This window comes from Drosophila rhopaloa, unplaced genomic scaffold (assembly GCF_018152115.1).
Source record: "Drosophila rhopaloa isolate 14029-0021.01 unplaced genomic scaffold, ASM1815211v1 contig_47, whole genome shotgun sequence".
Taxonomy (NCBI): domain Eukaryota; kingdom Metazoa; phylum Arthropoda; class Insecta; order Diptera; family Drosophilidae; genus Drosophila; species Drosophila rhopaloa.
The window spans coordinates 728,969-747,845 of NW_025335142.1; the positions used below are offsets into that span (position 1 = coordinate 728,969).

Genomic DNA, 18,877 nt, shown 5'->3' on the forward strand with positions numbered 1-18,877 from the left:
TAAAGCATTATTGATATTACTGAAAGTAAGAAGAATTTCTGATCAAATATATGCCCTTTCAGTTGGCCCAGCAACTTAGCACTTCGCCGGACAACCAGCGACTGCGGGCTCTAGCAAAACTCGAAGAAGTTGCTCCCCTCCTGGAGCTCCAAGTTTTGCATTGCGTCGACGCGACGCTGCCCTTAGCGATTCCTTTTGACCACAACAAACCTAGCACGCAAGGTGGGCCACCAAGTCGGCAAGTGAAAGCACCTTAAGAGAACGCTGACGTGACTGCCTCCGCAGCAGGACACTCACCAACACCAGGGCAATGTCCCACGAAGAGAACGACGACTACATGGCCAGCTTGGGCCAGGCCCAGACCGCCGAGGATGAGGTCGATGGAGCAGAAGGAGAAGTGGCGGCTGGCAGTAACGAGTCCGTTCTGGACGGCCAAACAATGCCACAAATTAGTCCGAACGCACCGCTCGAGGGAAACGTTTCGCCGCCACCGACGCAGCCCCATTTGGCCGATAATCTGCACAACGGCAACACCAACGCCAGCAGCAACATCAACAAGCACGCTAGCAACAGCAACAGCAACGGCAACGTCAACGGCAACGACAGCAACCGCAGCAGTCCTACCAAGAGTCCCAAGCGCCCTGTTTCGTCCAGCTTCCGGATTCAGAACGCCCAGTACGATGACGAGGCGGAGGACTTAGCGGCCGGCGAGCAGGTGGCAGGAGGAGATCGCCAGGTGCCGGATTACTGGCAGCAGCGGAACGGGAGCACAGGTGCAACCAGTGGGCGGCAGAGCCGCGCCATCAGTCCCGGCTATCTGGACAACATGAGCGAGAACTCGGAGCAGCCGCCGGTTGTGCCGCTGGTGCGGTCCAAGTCCCGTCCGGAAATATCCAGTGCGGCGGCCGCGCGTTACAACAACCTCTCCTATTGGAAGGCCCGCCGGGTGGTGTTCTACCGCAACGGAGATCCCTTCTTCCCCGGCGTGGAGCTCCGCTATCGCCCGGGCCGGGATGTCACCTCGCTGGACAACCTCCTCGACAAGATCTCCCCCAAGATGGACTTGCCACGCGGTGCCCGGTACGTCTTCTCCATGGACGGGGACCGAAAGTACCACCTGGACGAGCTGGAGGACGGAGCCTTCTATGTCGTATCCTCGTTCAAGGCCTTCAAGGTGAGTCCCCAGATTGGCATGCATTTCTGCATTCAGCGCTTTCCATAATTTTGAAGTTTAAGTGAGCGTTTTCACGTCAGGCGCAAAATCAATATAAATTTGAATATTTTGGTATAATTTTAGTGAGTGTGGTGTGTGTGTGTATAACATACATAAAACTATATACGAGGTTTTGGCGTTTTTTTGCGGTCAGCGTCCCACTCCAAAACGGGTGAGAAAACTTGGTCACTTGGCCTAAAAATCAAAGGCGGCGCTCGCCTTTTGGCTTCTTTGTTTTGCTCCCTCTTCCTTGGCAGCGGGCGTCCCTGGGGGCGGAGTGGGTGGTGGGCTGGCTGGGCGGTGTTGCCGCATTTTTGCATGCAAGCACTTTCGTTTTCTCTCGCTCTTATTTACCCTCCATTCTCGGAGTTGTGGGAGTCTAGCCCTGCAAAACAATACCAACAATTAGCACGCCTTTTTCGTTTGGGACGAGGGCAAGTCGGGAATTAGGTCTTAGCTTTTATGGTCGACTGAGAGTGGGCTTGGGCTTACTTGAAAGTCGAGAGGGCTAAGAGAACAGTTGGTCTTAAGAGCATCTTGGCTTAAGCGAAGGAACCCAGCTCTTTGGGGCAAAAGGGTCAGCTGGCAGCCTATCGATATGTGGCATGAGCTATCGAAAACTGTCGAAGGGATCAAAGTTTTTCCGTTAGCAAGTATATGTTTAATATTTTATATTTCATATTGAATATTTATCCAAAATTATTAAATTTGTCATCTTTAAAGATATGTATATTTGTTAACGACATTACTTTTAGGTTTTAGAGGACTTACGTTGGAAATCATGAGTAAATAATAACTTTTCCATTTCTGAAAAGCATTTCATTTAATCTTTTTAACAAAGCTTTTATGGCAAATAGAGCTGACTGTGATTTAAAAACATAGACTATATAAGAGTATAATTTAAAAACGAGGACGGAAGCTAACTTCGGCAAGCCGAAGTTTTAATACCCTTGCAGACTTAGCCGAAATTGCTAAAACTGAAAAAGTAGCGAAAGGAATAAGGTATACATAAATAAACTAGATTGGATCGTTTGATGTCAATTGCTTTTATACTGCAAAAATGTCATATAAAAATAGAAAAAAAGGGATACTTTCGCAGCCTTTAACTATTTTTCCTACGGAAGCTATAAGAAATAGACGTCCGATCGGCAAGCGCTTTTACCCTAATCAAGATATGCGTAAATAAATAAGACTTGGAAACATTTATGTCAGTAGCTTACACACTACGCGAAAAATTCAGAAAATCATCAAATTTGGACCGATTTCACCCTGTTGTTCCTATGGGAGCTATAGGATATAGACGTCTGATCGTCACGTGCTTTTACTCTAATCAAGGTATGCATAAAAAAAACGATTTGGAAAGATTCATGTCAATAGCTTTTACACTGCGCGAAATATCTTCCATTCTTGAAAGTTATATCCGATTGTTCCTATGGAAGCTATAGGATATAGACAACCGATCGGGGCGGTTTTCAAATTTTATCTGCGTACACATGTTTTAAGACAACTGTGAAAGTTTCAGATCGCTAGCTTTTAAACTGAGCTTGCAAACGGTATTGAAACAGACGGACATGGCTATATTGATGCTTGGCTATTGATCCTGATCAAGAATATATATACTTTATAGGGTCGGAAACGTCTCCTTCACTGCGTTACAAACTTCTGACCAAAATTATAATACCCTCTGCAAGGGTATAATAAGATCTGAAAAACAGGTTAACTAATTTTGCCAGAACAGATTTTATTAGTTCAATAACTATCTATAGTTCAACTTTATAAATTATTTTTGAAATATTCACATTTTGATTAAAAGTTGTCTATACCATTTAGTAATTTATTTTTGGTAAATACATTTGGAGCAATATCTTTATCTTTTATGAAAGGACCATAAAATGTATACTAAGTAAATAACTGACCCAATCATTTGTTTATTGAAGCTTTTCATTCTTTTCGAGGAGTCCGTTTGTGTGTTGACTTTTGCATAAATTTCAATCAAATGCTATTCAAATAGTTGACTGTAAAGGCCATTTTTTACATCTGGCCCAGACATTTGGCCAAAAAAAGTCCACACAAATCATCATCATGCGGGCACAGCAATCAAGCGTCCGCACATCCTACATGTCCCGGAACCACTATCGAAAAAGTTTCCACCTTCCGTTTGACAAACGTTGTAAGCGGGTGATGGTGGTGCGGAGTGGAAGTGGCAGAAGATGCTGCAGCCAATCCTAATCGATAACGACCAAGTCAAAAGCCAACGCCAGCTATGCGTTTATTGCAGTCGAAGCGTGAGCCAAAGACGTTGTGTTCCAGGGCTCGAGACAAAGAGTGGTGGCATCTAAAAAAGCCACCATTTCATCCAGCAATGCCCCGAGCACCCTTCTTCCCCCAAGTTGCGGGCTCTCCTCCGGGCTCCACTACGGGATGCCTAGCTCCGACTCCTACTTCGACTCCGGCCTCGACTTCAACTGCAACTCGCTACGGCAAAGGCAATTGCGCGCCTGGCCCGAGGCTAGCAAACAAAAGCACAGCATGGAGAATGCAGAGTGCACTTGGGAAAATACTGCTCTAAACATAAGATATTTAAGTTAACACACTTTCCTCACAAGAGTATCTGGATCTGTTGTTTTTTTTGCTTTAGAGGTATTTTTAATTAACTTATGAAATGGAAGTCCATAACGTCAAAAGGAAATTGCATTTTTAAAGTTTATCATACAAAATCGATAGTTTTTAAAGCACAAGTAATTAAAACGTCTCAAGAAATAGGATAGCAATCACACTACTCCACTCATCCATATAATTTTGGCTGGGAAAGTAAAGCTTTAATTTAAAACGGGAAAATATGGATTATGCGAGTTTTCTCGAACTTGTAGTAGGAAGATCTCGAAACGGTGTCTTAACCTGCATCTTTGAATTAAAAGGACCAGTTTGACAAAATCTTCTGCCGTTTGAGCAAACGGCGGGAACTAAAATTAAAACAAGAGAGAACGCTATAGTCGGGTGCCCCGACTATCAGATACCCGTTACTCAGCTAAAGGAAGTGCGAGGAAGATGGAGATAGAAACTTTGATCACGCATAACTTTTTAACGAATGGTCCGATTTGAAAAATTTCTTCTACATTTCGATAGGTATTAATAAACACAATAAAACTGCATTTTTACTTTTCGGAAATATTTAAATTTTTGAAATCGTATATAAGCGATTGTGGGCGTTAAAGGGGGCGTGGCACCATTTTGAAACAAACTGGCGCTGCGTAGGAACTTCTAAAATCTACATGCAAAATGCCAATCTTCTAGCTTTTATAGTTTCCGAGATCTCAGCGTTCATACGGACAGACAGACAGACGGACAGACGGAGAGACGGACACGGCTAGATCGACTCGGCTAGTGATCCTGAACAAGAATATATATACTTTATAGGGCCGGAAACGCTTCCTTCTAGCTGTTACATACTTTTGCACGAATACAATATACCCTTTTACTCTACGAGTAACGGGTATAAACAGTCTTCACAAACCAAATGAAAACCAACGGAAAAAAGCGAGTTTAAATGGGATAAATATTTAATTAATGAGATTTTAATTGCCATGCAGATGTGATTGGAGAATGTACTAATTGTGTTTTAAGCCATGCTTTATTGGATTAGGTAGCAGTTTATCTGAAAGAATTTTGCATTCCCCCTAACTGGATTCCATGATCACTGGCATTTTCTCCGAGTGTGATGCCCCGCTCGATTCGCTGCCCCGCCTGAAATCAAAACTTACTATGAGCCAGTGGCGCTCTCTTTGGCAACCAAAGGGGATCCGCCGGGTGAGTTCGTGGGCTCCACGCCGTGGTACAAAAGGCTACAAAGAACAATGGAGCAGCGGGCACATATATACTCATCAAATGGGAAAATGCATAGAAAATCAGCCGGCACTTCGGGCGCTCTCACGCGAAAAAGGCCAACTTGAAAACTTGTGGCGTTTCACTTAGGGAAATTAAAAATGTATGCAAAGTACGCTGAACAGGAGGGCCAAGAAATCGGGGCAGGCCAGGCGCAAAGTGCAGTCGGGCTGGCTAATAATATAAATTCATTTTGCGGCCGAGCAGCGCAGGCGAAAACTGTTTACAAAATCATTTATGATAATTTATTCAACCAGGCATGCGTGACGAGACTCACGCCAAACGGCGAAATTTGAATGATTTTGGGTGCAGCAAATTGCATTAACCTTGTCAAGCTCGCCAAATAATTGCTCCGTTGGGCGCCCAAAACGCGGAGTGGGTGGCCCGCGCTCACAGCTTGTAATCAAAATTTAAATTTCTAACCATGCTGCGAAGGTCGGGAAAACCGTGGGATGAGACAGAAGAATTTTCAGACAATAGAGCGGACGTTTTCTGTTGTTCCAAGGAGCCCAGGGAAAATAATGGGGATGGGATTAACGAGCATTAATGGAATTTGTTAGCTTGCTCTGAAAGGAATCCAAGTTTGCTGTCGCCTTAACAATTTTTCATTTTCATATTCTTATAATTTGTTTATGGTTTACATTTTCTCAGAAGAACTGAATAATAATAATCTCTTAATAAATTTAATAAGAACCATAAGAATGCGGGCTTGGATAAAAATACAATTTTTCAAAACCCTTTTTTATTATCTTATATTTGTGATCATTTCATTTTAGCCGAGGGCTACGCAAATATTATTGATTTAAAACTAAATAGAAGTCCATTGCTTATAGCAAGGCTACAGAAATATATAAGTAGTAAATGTTATTCCTTAACCGCATCCATAAAATGGGAATCCATGCAATTAAGAAGTTTCCGTCTTGACCCCAATAATAAATTTCATTTAAATCCGAGAACTGACCAATTTTGTAGGAAAGTAAAAATGTATCGTGCCATTAAATTATTAAAAGGAAAAGGCATTGTTCAAAAACGAAAAACAAAATAGTTGGTTTTGTATAAAATGAACAAGGGCTTTAATAAACTCTCCACTTTGTATTTTTGCTTAATTTGTTTCGCTCATCTGAAACCACACCCTCGAAAATAGTTGCATTGCCATTTATAAATTTCTTTCTTGACCCCAATATGAAATTCCATTTAAATTCCCCTTGCTGACCAATTTCGGCGTGAAATTAGATATATATCGTGCAATTTAGCAGCAAGCCCCAGAATTCTGCTGACCGATAATGCCACTGTGCCATAAATACGCCTTAAAGGTGCAGCACGCCAATTATGAATGATGGCCAGGACTTTTGCTTTGTTTTCCGCTGCACCCCGAAAAACTGTTGGCCAAGAAAATGGACACGCAGAGCCGCAAAGAAATTAAGATTTTTGGCACAAACGTGAGCGGCATGGCAAGAGAACAAAAGCCAAATGCGGGGCATGCAGCACGCAAGGTCAGCGACGTTGTAATTAACTGCATATAAAGTGGGCAGAGGGTGGTAATCGGCGGAGAAAGTGGGCAAAAGCGGGTGAAAGGCGAGCGACCAGATTTCACGTCAATTATTTTTTCCTGCTGCGTGGGCAAGAGGCGGCCAACTTATGACCAAACAAGCTGCAGTGACATGTGAACAAGATTAAGCCCAACAGACCCGAATACCGCACCTCTGTCTCCGCTATTTCCCAGCTTTTCCGCCCTCACCTCCATCCCTTTCCCCACCGCAGCAAGCCAAAAACTTCGGAGCTTGCCTTTGGGCTATAAAGCGTTTGATAAATTTCGCTGCCATTTACGTGTTGCACGCGCCAGGGATGTGAAATGTGGATGAACCAGCTGGGGGAGCAATGGTGTGGGTTCAGATAGTTGACTTTGGCTAACAGGGGGGTGGCAAAGAGGCGGCGAAAGGGGGCTAAATGGTGAAGGGGGACCAGGGACAGCTGTGTCCGTTGACTGCACCTGACGACATAAATTGCGCATTTGCGTGGTCGTGATCCTTTTCACTTACAATGCCACGACAAAATCTCAGTTGCCTCCAGAGGTGCCTTTTTCCTGCCCAAACCCTTCCCTTTTCCACCCCTTGATTTCCCCTCCCTTCAACTCGACGGTTTTAACAAAAGGTGCAGACCACCAGGGCGTATGAGTAATGCACGTTTGTGTGCTTCACAATTACAAGAGCATTTCATACTCAATACCCATTGATTGAGTGAAGTGTGAGGGAATATATATTTGGAAACTAATTTATTTACCATTTAAGCTCATGCGTCACAAACGACCAAAAAATAACTGATTAATTTAGCTTTAAATTAAAGTGAGAAGCAAATTCTCTTTGAACAGAACTAGCTTTTGGTTTACTACTATGTGGAATTAAATTTATAACTAAGTATAATAATAATATATTTGTTCTCTATAAACTATAATTTATACTAGAAACCACAAAGCTTGACATTTATTGTGGACATTCATTGACAAAATATATATTAAATGCAACTTTAGATATTTATAGAATGGTATTTAAATTCCCCAGATAAACAGTATTTAATAGTCTCCATTTAAGCTTCTCTTAAGCATCACCACGTAGTTCATAACATCCCGTACTCCTTAACTTATCCCGCTTGTTTGCTGCTGCTGCAATGATTTTTTAATTGCTCGGCACAAATATAAACACAGACTGGTCTTTTTTTTTTGTTTCCTGCTGTCCTGCGTTGTTGACCGCTGCTGACTCTTCTCGGGCGGATCTACTGGTGCCATTGTGGGCTCATTTTAATGATTTTCTGACTACGTCATCAGAGCCATGCTTGATTTACATTTTTGAGTTGTCCGCCCGGTGCAGCATTACGGCTACTGATTGCATTGACAGTTGGCACACGTAACTGCTGCAGCATCAGGATATTCAGGGGATTCTGGAGAGGCTGGTCAGCGGGGGAGGGGGCGGGGAAATCGCATCCCGGCAACTGGATTTTTACCGTTTAATTGCCGCCTTTCATCGCATTCTTAATTTGTTGTTGGGTGCCATTTTTTTCGCTGTGCGTTGCTGCTGCACTTTTTCATTTAAAATTGTTTGCCAATCAGGTCGACTGAAAAGGCCCCGAAATAATTGCTCCGGTCTGTGGATAGATTCGATTATTAAAAAATTACATTACTATAATTAAATGGCTTTCAGGCCAGGAACAATAACAAACAATTTGTGTCACGCCTTCGAAATTAATTGGAGTCAAGTTCAAATTGAGTCGCCAAATTGGTGAACAATATGCGTATATGTATGAGAAAACATAATATATATACGTGTTTATCTTGCTGCGCACATAATGAAGGTGCAAGAGGCGGAAATGTTGCTCTAAGAAAGAGAGGGAAGTTATTCGAGTTATTTGAAGATAAAATAAAAGGGCTTCCTTATAAGGTAATCATTTCGAAATATAAAAATATTCTCGTCGTAAAAACTTCAAGATCACGTTTAAAGTTTTCAATCTATTTTCACAAAACTGGCAAAGCATTAATTATCATATCCCTAAAATATATAAAATTATTTTTTTTTAATTCTTTTATTTTTTTAACTAGTACAAATTATTAATCGTTTCACATTAAGCTAAATTGCATTAGCATTATTTTTTAAATAAGTTTATGTAATCGTATTATTTCTATTGCAAATCGAACACCTAACAAAAGTGGTTTAGGAAAATTTACCTTTATGTTAAGTTCATTGGTCAAACTATATTCAGATAGTGACTTTAACCACATAATCCCTTTAATTAAAAATCCGTTAGTCCGTAAGAGTGCTCAATCAACCCTCTGAAGTCATAATTATGTGTTTACATATGTGTAGACATATGTACTGGCTCGAACGCGTCTATAGCCTTAAGGCGTTTTGCAATTATGGCAAAAGCTACAGCAACAACAGCGGCAACAACAACCATGGAAACGAGGAACGGGAGCCATGAGATTTTGCTTACGTAGACGCCTATTAATATTACGCATTCGCCGTGTTGCAGCCGCATTGGCTTGGAAAATGTGACCCAGACCGCCATTGTTGTTGGCCTGCTGTTGTTTTCCTTCGGGCAGGACTCACAATTAGGAACATCCAGATGCCTCGACGCAATTGGGCCTGGGATTTCGTAAGGGCATTAATAAAGCACTTTAATAAATTAGTCCAGGCAAAGCACTTAAGCGTCTTATCAAATCAGAACAGTTGCATGCCATGGCTTAACGCACACATATGCACAGATGTGGTGCATAATAATATGTGAATATTCATATATATTCACTCGATCCTCATTGCGGTTGACATTTAAATGGCTAGTTGTTGTAGTTTGCGGCCATTGAAATTGCATTAGCGATTCGGGCGGCGGGTGGCAGCGACCGCATGTGCGAATTCCTATGAAAATATGGAGGTGTTGAAATCGAAAAACAACCCCGGACAATAATAACAATTATTAAAAACAATGAAACACAAATGAAAAACAATATTAACAGCCAGCCATCCCTGGCCCATAAACATCCTCCTGCGAGTAAACGGCCTACAATGGGCTAATTTGGATATTGGGCTATTAAATGTGGCTGCAAATGGGCTATGGGCTGAAAATTGAAATAATAAAAAACATATTTGTCAGCCATTTGCAAAAGGCTTAATAAGAAATTCATCAAATTTATTATAAATTATTCTATTAATAAAAGAAAGACATTCTGAATTTCCATTAATAAAAAAAACTTGGAAAAATAAGTTTTATCAATATTTCCAAAAACAGGGAAAACATTTCCTTGATATTATAATAAGCTCATTCTACAAAAGTTTCCACTTCGCCGTTTCTGCTATTGTTCCACAACCAGGCATTGAGCCACCCACACACTGGCAATAAAAGGACATACCGTGAGCTCTCGTCCTTTCACTCGCCCACAAACAAAAAGGACATGCTGGACCAATACAGAGAGCCTCGCAGCATTTTTCTGTATAAACATGACAATTTAAAACGCATTACAGTGCGGCAATTAATTAAACTGTCATTGGTTTGCAAGATTCTGAATCGTTTCGCCGCGCCACAGAGTCAAAATAAATTGTATACAAAAAGCGCGCACAGGCGAACACAAATATTGCATTAAAAGCCAGGAGAAGGTTCGCCGGGTTGACTGGCATCGTAAAGCATTGCGTAAATTTATTGAATTGTAAAAAGAACATATATCAGCGTTTTTAATTGCAACGGCAGCAACAACAAGGAGCTGGGTTGTATAAATAGCCGAGGACAGTTTAAACTGCGGAAGGCTTCAGAGTGCCATCGGCGGCAGAAACAGAAACTATAAAAATTTATCGAGTGAGCTACATAAAAAGGGTTGAACTTATTTGCCTACCCCTCCCGTGAAAGGGGAATTAGAATTGGCAATTTAAATCATCGGAGATACACTCTCATTTTGCCATTTTCCCTCATTGAAATGTCCGCTAAAGTGCTTCACTTTGACTGGTCCATAAATGCTAAACGACTTTTGTTTTTGTTCAAGATGAGCTGTAATAATTCCACTCGTTTTTACTACTTTCCGTTGCCATAAAACAAAATTAAAATATATTAACTTAATCAAAAAAAGCGCATAAGTTTTTGGCTGCTCGGAAGCCAATTTATGCTGGGCCAAAGCACAAATTGCCAAGACCCAAGCCGCAGACTCTGTGAAAAACTTAGACCAGAGCCAAATGACAGTAATTAGAATTTGTTGGAATTTTTTTTTGGTTATTTGGTTATTTGTTTATTCCTACTACGTTTGGCAACACAGACTTGGGTGTTGCCAAAAAAGCAAGTGGCCAACTGGCAGCAACTGTAATAAATGACAACAAATTCCCCGCAGCCAGGGAAGTCGTCTAAACGGTTTTGGCCGAGAGGCGGCTGAATAAATAAATTATTTACAGAAGCACACCCCCGATTTAGGCAATTTTGGGGTTGGAGGTGCAGCCCACTTGCTCCCTATAATATTTTCATAATTCTGCCACTGACGTCACTCGCTTTAAACTATGCAAAACAACTCAATCCACCGGACCGTGGTGCTGTAAAGCACTCGGCAAACATTCTTGTCGTTTTCAAAGCGCACAGAGCAATAAAACACAGGCCTCGAGAAAGGAGGTGGATTTTTGGGGGGCACTGGAAAAGCTGGAAAAGCGGCTGGGGAATGTCTTCAACTCGAATTGATGGCGCTGACTACAAATTCGACTTGTGTGTGCCATATTGTGAGTGAGTGTGCTGGTGTTTGTCCGTTGTTCCGCTAATGGTGAAAGTTGTCAAGCGGCTCAAGTGGTAAAGTGGAAGTACCCGGATAGTGGAGGGGTTGCGGGTTGCGGGTTGCGGGTCGAGGGGCAAACTTCCGTTGTTTTTCCCTTAGACAACAACTTTCACTCGAGAGAGCTGGCCCGCTGCACAAGGGAACTAAATTGTAGTTAGTCTGATAAAAACACAGCGTCGACATTACTCTGAAACTTTTTATAGCGTACTTTCTTGGGTACTAAAACATTGGCTTAAAAATATCGCTGCTTTAAATGTGGGTATCTTATGTTAAAAGATACGATTTAATACTTCCCATAGTAGGGCATTGGTAAATTTATTATTTAAAAAAAGGTATATTACAACTGACATTAAACAAGAAATTATTTTTTGTTTGCTGGATTATTTACTATCGAGTTAAATAAATCATTTTTATTTGTGTTGAGATACACACGTTTTTTTAGTTTGAAAATAATAACGTCATGTTCATAATCTGATTTTATTGCAACTCTTAATTCTTTTTATAACATAATAATAATTGGATAATTAAATAACATTTGAGTGCACAGACGACCTACAATATGAATGAAATTGTAAAGAAAAGTGCACTTATGTATTTAAAAAAAAAGCGTCCAAATTCAATTTTCTAAACAATTTTACATAACTTTCTATAGTCAAATGTTTTTCTTTAAGAAAATGTTCTTCTTTATCTCAAGGAGACAGTGAGATAGAACTAAACTTTCTAAAAGTACTTAAAATTTTATTGTAGAATACTGTTTAAATTATTATACTTTCTCATAAATATAAGCATATTGCGTGTTTTTGCATAATCGTTGTCCTTATCCATCCATTATTTCCGAAGGAAAACTTTCTCGTTCACCTGCAAATAATCCTGCACCATTTTCCACCTTCGCTTAAATAAGCAAAAAGTGTTTCCCACCCATTGTGTGTGGAACACGTCGTCAAACATATTGAAAAGTTTTTAGAATTTGCAAACATTTGTCCCGCGCTGCCAACCACAGCGTGTTCCCTTCGATACACTGTAAACAATTCTAATATTTTTTATTAATTTAAAAAATTTAAATGGGATTAACTGCGGCTATTAGGTACACAATGAATATTTATTAGAATTTATAATAAAATAATATTACAATTTAATTAGAAACTATTAATTTTCTTTAAAACCTCATACCTTTGATGAACTATGAAGGGTTATTTACACGAAAAATCAGTCAGGTAAAATAAAAGTTTACAATTTGTTGTGTTTATTTATATTTAATTTTTGCCTGTGCAAGAAGAAGTGCTGGCTCAAAGAAGAAGAGCCCGCTGGTCACGTCGTCGTCGTTGATGTCGTCTGAAACTTATGAGTTTTGAAATGAAAACTGGTACAAACGGAAATGCAATTGAAACGTCGCCATTGTTGTTGGCCTTGTTGTTGTAACTGTTATAGTTGTTGTTGTCGTTGTTGATGGCCTGACAAGTTGAGAGAGTGTTAGTGAGTCTTTGAGAGTGTGCCTGTGTGAGTGCCTGTCGTATGAAGTTTTTCGCTAAGCTATTTGGAAATGCCATTAGACCATGTCACACATACAGGCCGAATGTGACAAGACGCTCCTTCTTCTTCGTCAGCCGTCTCCTTGCCATTTTCCCACCATTTTCCCCCGATTTCCACCCCGATTTCCACCCCGATTTCCCCCCTCGGCTTATGTTTATGTATGCGGTGCAATATTTTGCGTCATATTGTGTGCTGGCCTGCGGTTTGGAAAACGCGCCTGACCAAACTTTTCAGCACGACTGTAGGCACAGTTTGGTGTCTAGCAGCGGCTAATGCGGTTACATGGAAAACTCTCCGCCCAAAGGACATTCAAAAAGACTTTTCCCACGCACCAGAAATCGGCGAGGCAGCAATTTAATTTCCGAAAATATTTCCTTGACTCTGCTGACGCAGTCGTACAAATTCATATTAGGCATTTGTTGTGCAAGTGACATTAATTATATCAACTGTGATAAATGCTTTTTTATACGGACGTATTATTCAAATTACGGCCGAAAATAAACATAGCATAAATAAGCGACGAGAAAACCTTGGCGCATAAATCAAGGCACAAATTGTCACGTGCTCTAAATTCATTTATTTCCAAATCCGAGTCAAGGCGTATGGTGGCAGGAAAACCCCCGAAACACAGTCCGAAACTAGGCTAAGTAGTCAGTGGAAAAGTGTGGGTGAGCGTGTGCGTGTGCGCGTGTCGGTGTAATTGGCATTATAATAACAATCGACATCGATGTACGCCGAATCGACCACAACGGAGATGACCGCTTATCCGCACAGAGAGCCGCCGGAGAAGGCAACTCTGCGGGATTTTTGGGCCAAGGAGTCGGCTGTGAATGCATTTCTGCAGACCTCCCATGTAAATATACATTTCGAATCAATTTCCTCGCAAATCGATTGTTGATCGAGAGGAAAAATGCGTGTGTGGGGTTACGGGTGGAGAAACTATTATACTGCGTAATCAAAAGTGTCAACATTTTCTCTCGACTCCCCAAAAGCAATCTAAAATCAAATGGCGTACACGCAATCCAGGCAATACACTGGCCAGCAAAATAAAGAGGGCAACTCCATTTAAGGCAATAGAAATGTGGTTTATTCAAAAATTGTGGAATTAAATAGGGCCTTTAAAAAAAAATTGATTTTAAATATATATAATTTTTTTTTCTTAAAAGAAATAAATTTAGTTAAATAAAAGCTAAAATATTATTTAGCTTACTTTTGAATACCGATTTCACAAATAAAACAGAAAGACTAGACAACGACATATGAAATTAGTTTTAATTTGAGTATACAAATATTAAGATGAATAATTGTATATATTTTTAAAGTTTGTTTGACATGGATGCTCAGCACAGTTACCCACTACTCTTACTATAAAAAAAATAATACAAAAATAATATAAATATTTCCTGGCAATATTCAAGCCCACACTTATAAACAACTTAAACATAACTTTTTGATTCAATTCGATAACTGCCAAGAAATGCTTACAAAAATATTTATTTGTCTAGTTTGTGTAAATTCTTTAAACAATGCGGCCGTTTAAATTCCAGGGCCGTCACCAAGTTGATGTTAACAAGTGCCTGCGAAATGATTGCGAATTTCTTGCCATAGCTTCTGTCAGAGTGTCTCTGCAGTGGCACATCTCTTGCATTTTAAGTGCACTGATTAAGTGCATAAGTGATTTAAATGCTGGGGGAATTTTCATCTAAAGTCATAAATTGAATATGTTTCAACTTTTGGCTTTGGCTGGGATTCAGTTACATTTTCAGTCGGAACGGGGACGATTGCCTTTGTTGCCCAGCTGGGCGTGGCTGAAATTGCTTAAAATTTTGCTGGCGCACTCAAAAAACTTTTCAGTTATAATTTATCAGATTTTCGAGCTCAGGCATTTTACAACAATTATGCATAGTTATGCGCACTGCTACAGATAGTTTCCTTTTCCCATTCCGATTGTGTGAGTGTGTGTGCGTATACGTAATATTTGAAGTGAAGGCCATCGCAGTTCACAGTTTCACAGATTCATGTGTGCATTTTCCATCGACTGACAACGTTTTAGTTTTTAGATTGCGCAAATTATTCTTCGGCATAAATGAATTCAAGAAATTCCAATTTTTCTGCTCTGTGAATTGACTGGTTCCGCTTACATCGGGCCAGGTGATCCGGGTGAATCCTGTGAGCAACAGGAGTCCTCTGTACGGTTCGGTTAACAAATTTGCATTTACAACTTTTGCCAGCTAATAAAAATTTCATATTCATCTTATGCCCAAGCTGAAACTGATGCCGAAAAGAGGCAAAACGGAAAACGAAAAACGGAAGTCAAATAATTCCGACACGTATGTCCACGCCACTTTGAAAGAGTGGAGCGCATACAAAGCGAAAGAAAGAAATATGACTCCGTACGGAATATTTATGCGAGAACTCCTCCACACACACGTATACACCTACATTCACTCGGAGCACTCACAGATACACACTCACACGGCGACACATTCACAAGGCAAAATATTCGAAACTTTGCATATGCATGAGGGTGGAAAGGGGGGGCGGTGGTGCGGTGCCATAGTGTGGCGCATTACATTTGTAAAATCTGGCACACGAATGCAATAAATCACAACACAGCACAAAATACCCCACCAATACCACCACAGCATACACACGCTCACACACGCTCACACAGATAGGCATGCATACAATGGCATTATTATTAGTAATGCAGGCTGCTCTCGGAACCTAAGAACTCGGGAAATTATTAGGGTCACATGTGTAAAAGGATATTTCCTTATTAACTCACACTCACACTGGCAATAAATGAAATATGCTGGCATTCTGCCCGGCACAGAATTATTATTATGGCGTCAAATAATGAGGCAAAAAGTGTCAAATTTGCATGCAAAATATGTCTAGATGGCATTTACAATATCACATCTCTGTATATTATTTTTGATGGCATGCAAATGCTACAAATTAATTGCATGGAAAGTGGTGGAGAAAAAATGCCACGCCAAACCAAACGAAGCTTTCAAAATGCACAAGGACAAATGGCCCTCGAACAGTGAAAATTGCCAAAAGGTAACGAGGTTAACAACAATATTTTATCCGAAAATTAAATCTATACAAGTGAATTATTGTTTGTTGTTTTTATGGATTTACTTAGGCAAAAATCAGACTAACTAATTTAAAAAGTTTTCTTCTTATTTAATTTTAAAAATTCTTTTAAGAACATATAATTAAACTATAATAAAATAATGCCTTATTAGGCTAAATTCAGATTATTTGATAAAATAATGCCTTATTAGGCTAAATTCAGATTATTTGAACAAAATAATCTAGGATGGCCTTGAACTTAGATGGACAATATATTATTTCGATTTTAATAGTCATACATTCTCTTTAGTTATCTTAAAATAATTTGATAGTCTGACCAAATAGTAAAAAGCTTTCTTACATTTTTTTACCATATTCAGCATTTTTTTAACAAAAAGGTTAATTTTTATGTAGGCAAATAATTGTTATTGCTGACGTTGGTGTTTTTTTAAGCTTGAACAAATTTGTATTGGGACTAAGGAAGTTCAAACTGGAAGCGTTATTTATAATTTCACCATGATCGATTATAATATAATATATTTATTTCTGTTTTGAGACTTAAAACTATTTGTGGTGCTTGTACTGTACTGTCTGCCTTCTACTCTCAGCCCAATTCTGCATTCCAAAATCGGAGTGTCAGGGCAAACTTCATGGGCACACACATAAAACTCAGCGTAAGTAGGGTATAAATATTTGCAATGCAAAATGCTGACTCGACCTAAGCGAATGAGATGGGCTGCATGCGTAAGAAGGAGTCGAGAGGACGAAGGGCTTCTGAGCATTCTGAAGTCTGGTGGGTGGATGGATAAGGGGTGCGCATAGGTACTAGTAAGGGTATCTGGCACTGCACACACATGCAAAGCACATGCAACAGGGAACTGCCACTCGCACACACACACACACCACAGACAGACACCCGCGCACGCACACCATGACAATGGCATAATATATTGGTGTCTAAAGCAGACACGACGAAATGGCCGACTTGAGCAGGCGAAGAAAGGGTGTGGGAAGACAACTTGGCAGCACTTTGCAGATGCAGTGCACTCCGAAAAGTATTGTGCATTATATGGCGTTTAAAAGTTTAGTTTTCAATTGGATTTACGCCTATTTAAAATTAGAACAGAAGCCATTCGCTTAAACAAAATCTGTATACTTTTCCAGACAAATCTTTGAAATATTTTTAGAATAATAAAATGCGAATTTTATGAAAACTAAAGTATAATACAATTTTAAACGTAGGTAAAATGTTTTACATTTTGCATTTTTTTAAGTTTTGAGTGTTTTTAAACGGGGTTGAGTTAAATATTTCTATTGTAATTATTCTAGTATGGTCTTGCTAAGAATCGTAAATTAATAATTCAACTGTTTTTAGCATGTTATAAAAAATTTAATTTGTACAATTGTCTCGGTGGTTAGACTTTTCATAAAAACAAAGAACTAAAGAAAAAGAATGCATCTTAAATTGTTCAGATACAGTGAATGTGATTAATTGTACAAAACTTGAAATTTTTCTGCGAGTGCAGTTCGCTGCTCGAGTTACACTTGCCATACGTGTTACTGTGGGTTTAGGCTTGGGGCAAATGGGAAATACGAGATGGAAAGGCGGGCAGTGTTAGCTGCCCCGTTAGTTGCTAGTTGCATGTTGAAATGTCGTCTGTCAGACATGATGAAAATAATGGAGCAGAAAATGTCACTGGCTATGCTAAGGACACATGCGATATGCATGTGAGCGTGAGGACCACGACCTGCCCCACCCACCCGCACAGCCTCGCCATATCTGCGACCGTGTCCGATCCGCCCACCAGCTCCCAACCACCTCCGACCACCCCCCCAACCGCCAACCATCACCTTCCTCAGCAAAACGTCAAGGCTGGCCGTTGCTTTTGGCATGATGATTTAGTAAGGCTGACATTCCAGCGCGTTTCGGTAGCGCTCATTAACGTCTCCCGCTCCCCGGCACGCAAATGCAATTACGGATACCACACACCTCCCATACCGCCCACACCTCCCACACCTCCCACGCTGCCCACAGCGCCACTTGGCACCACAAGAAAAGAAAATATATATTCAACGTTCATCAACAATTTGTCAGCGAGTGGCAACTGAAAAGAAACATTTCTTGTATTGTAAGTCGAAGCAATTTGCATAACGTTTAACGGTCTACGAAAAAATAACAAAATATGCCAGGCAAGTAATTAAATTCAAATCAGTTTTGTGCTTCTGTAACGGTATTTCCACAGGGATACACCCCCCGCCCCATTAGGTGGGCGTGGCTCGGGTGGAAAAACTCCTGCGTTGTCGAAATGATTGAAAAATTTGTGGGATGCAGTCTGGCAAGTGACATTTATATTAATTTATTGACACTGCGTGACTTCGTTGGCCAAGGACACACATGTCTCAGGATATTGAATATTAAGCTGATAAAATGGGGCAGCCCTCCGCCACCTACCTTAAAACACTGAAAAATATCTGATAAATGAGTAATCATTTACATTCAAAAATATTTTAAAAACGACAAATCACAATGCCTACTTTATCGGAAAACATTTCTGTTGCTTAACTTCTCACAATAAAATTTTAACATACAAAATTGTAATTGCAAGCTGAAATGTGTAATCTAATTATTGTTTGTGAACCTTAAAAAATATGTTTACATGGTTTTTGGCCTTTCCACGATATAATCACAGCATTAAACCAATGGTAAAAAACAGATTAATACAATTCAAACTAAATTGTTGCTATTTTATTTCAGTGTAAGCACACAAACTAGATCCTTGAAAGTTTATTGCCTGCCTACAAGGGGATAGTAAATTTAAGTAGAAAAAGGGGTCGCCAAACCTTGGCAAAAACTGCGACCATAGCACGTGCCATAATCATTAACA

The 18,877-nt window shown here is 40.1% G+C and overlaps 1 protein-coding gene across 2 annotated transcripts in view; it reads left to right on the forward strand.

The window, feature by feature from the left end:
* LOC108043929 (echinoderm microtubule-associated protein-like CG42247) overlaps positions 1–18,877 on the forward strand; it is a 43,278-nt gene continuing 24,401 nt past the window's right edge. Inside the window, exon 1 of one of the 2 annotated variants that reach the window (XM_044461580.1) lies at positions 1–1,174. In XM_044461580.1, the coding sequence (XP_044317515.1) occupies positions 311–1,174 (864 nt within the window). In that variant the 5' untranslated portion in view covers positions 1–310. Of the gene's footprint in view, positions 1,175–13,676; positions 13,765–18,877 lie in introns of those variants that run through there. The other variant, XM_044461582.1, reaches the window with a different exon arrangement.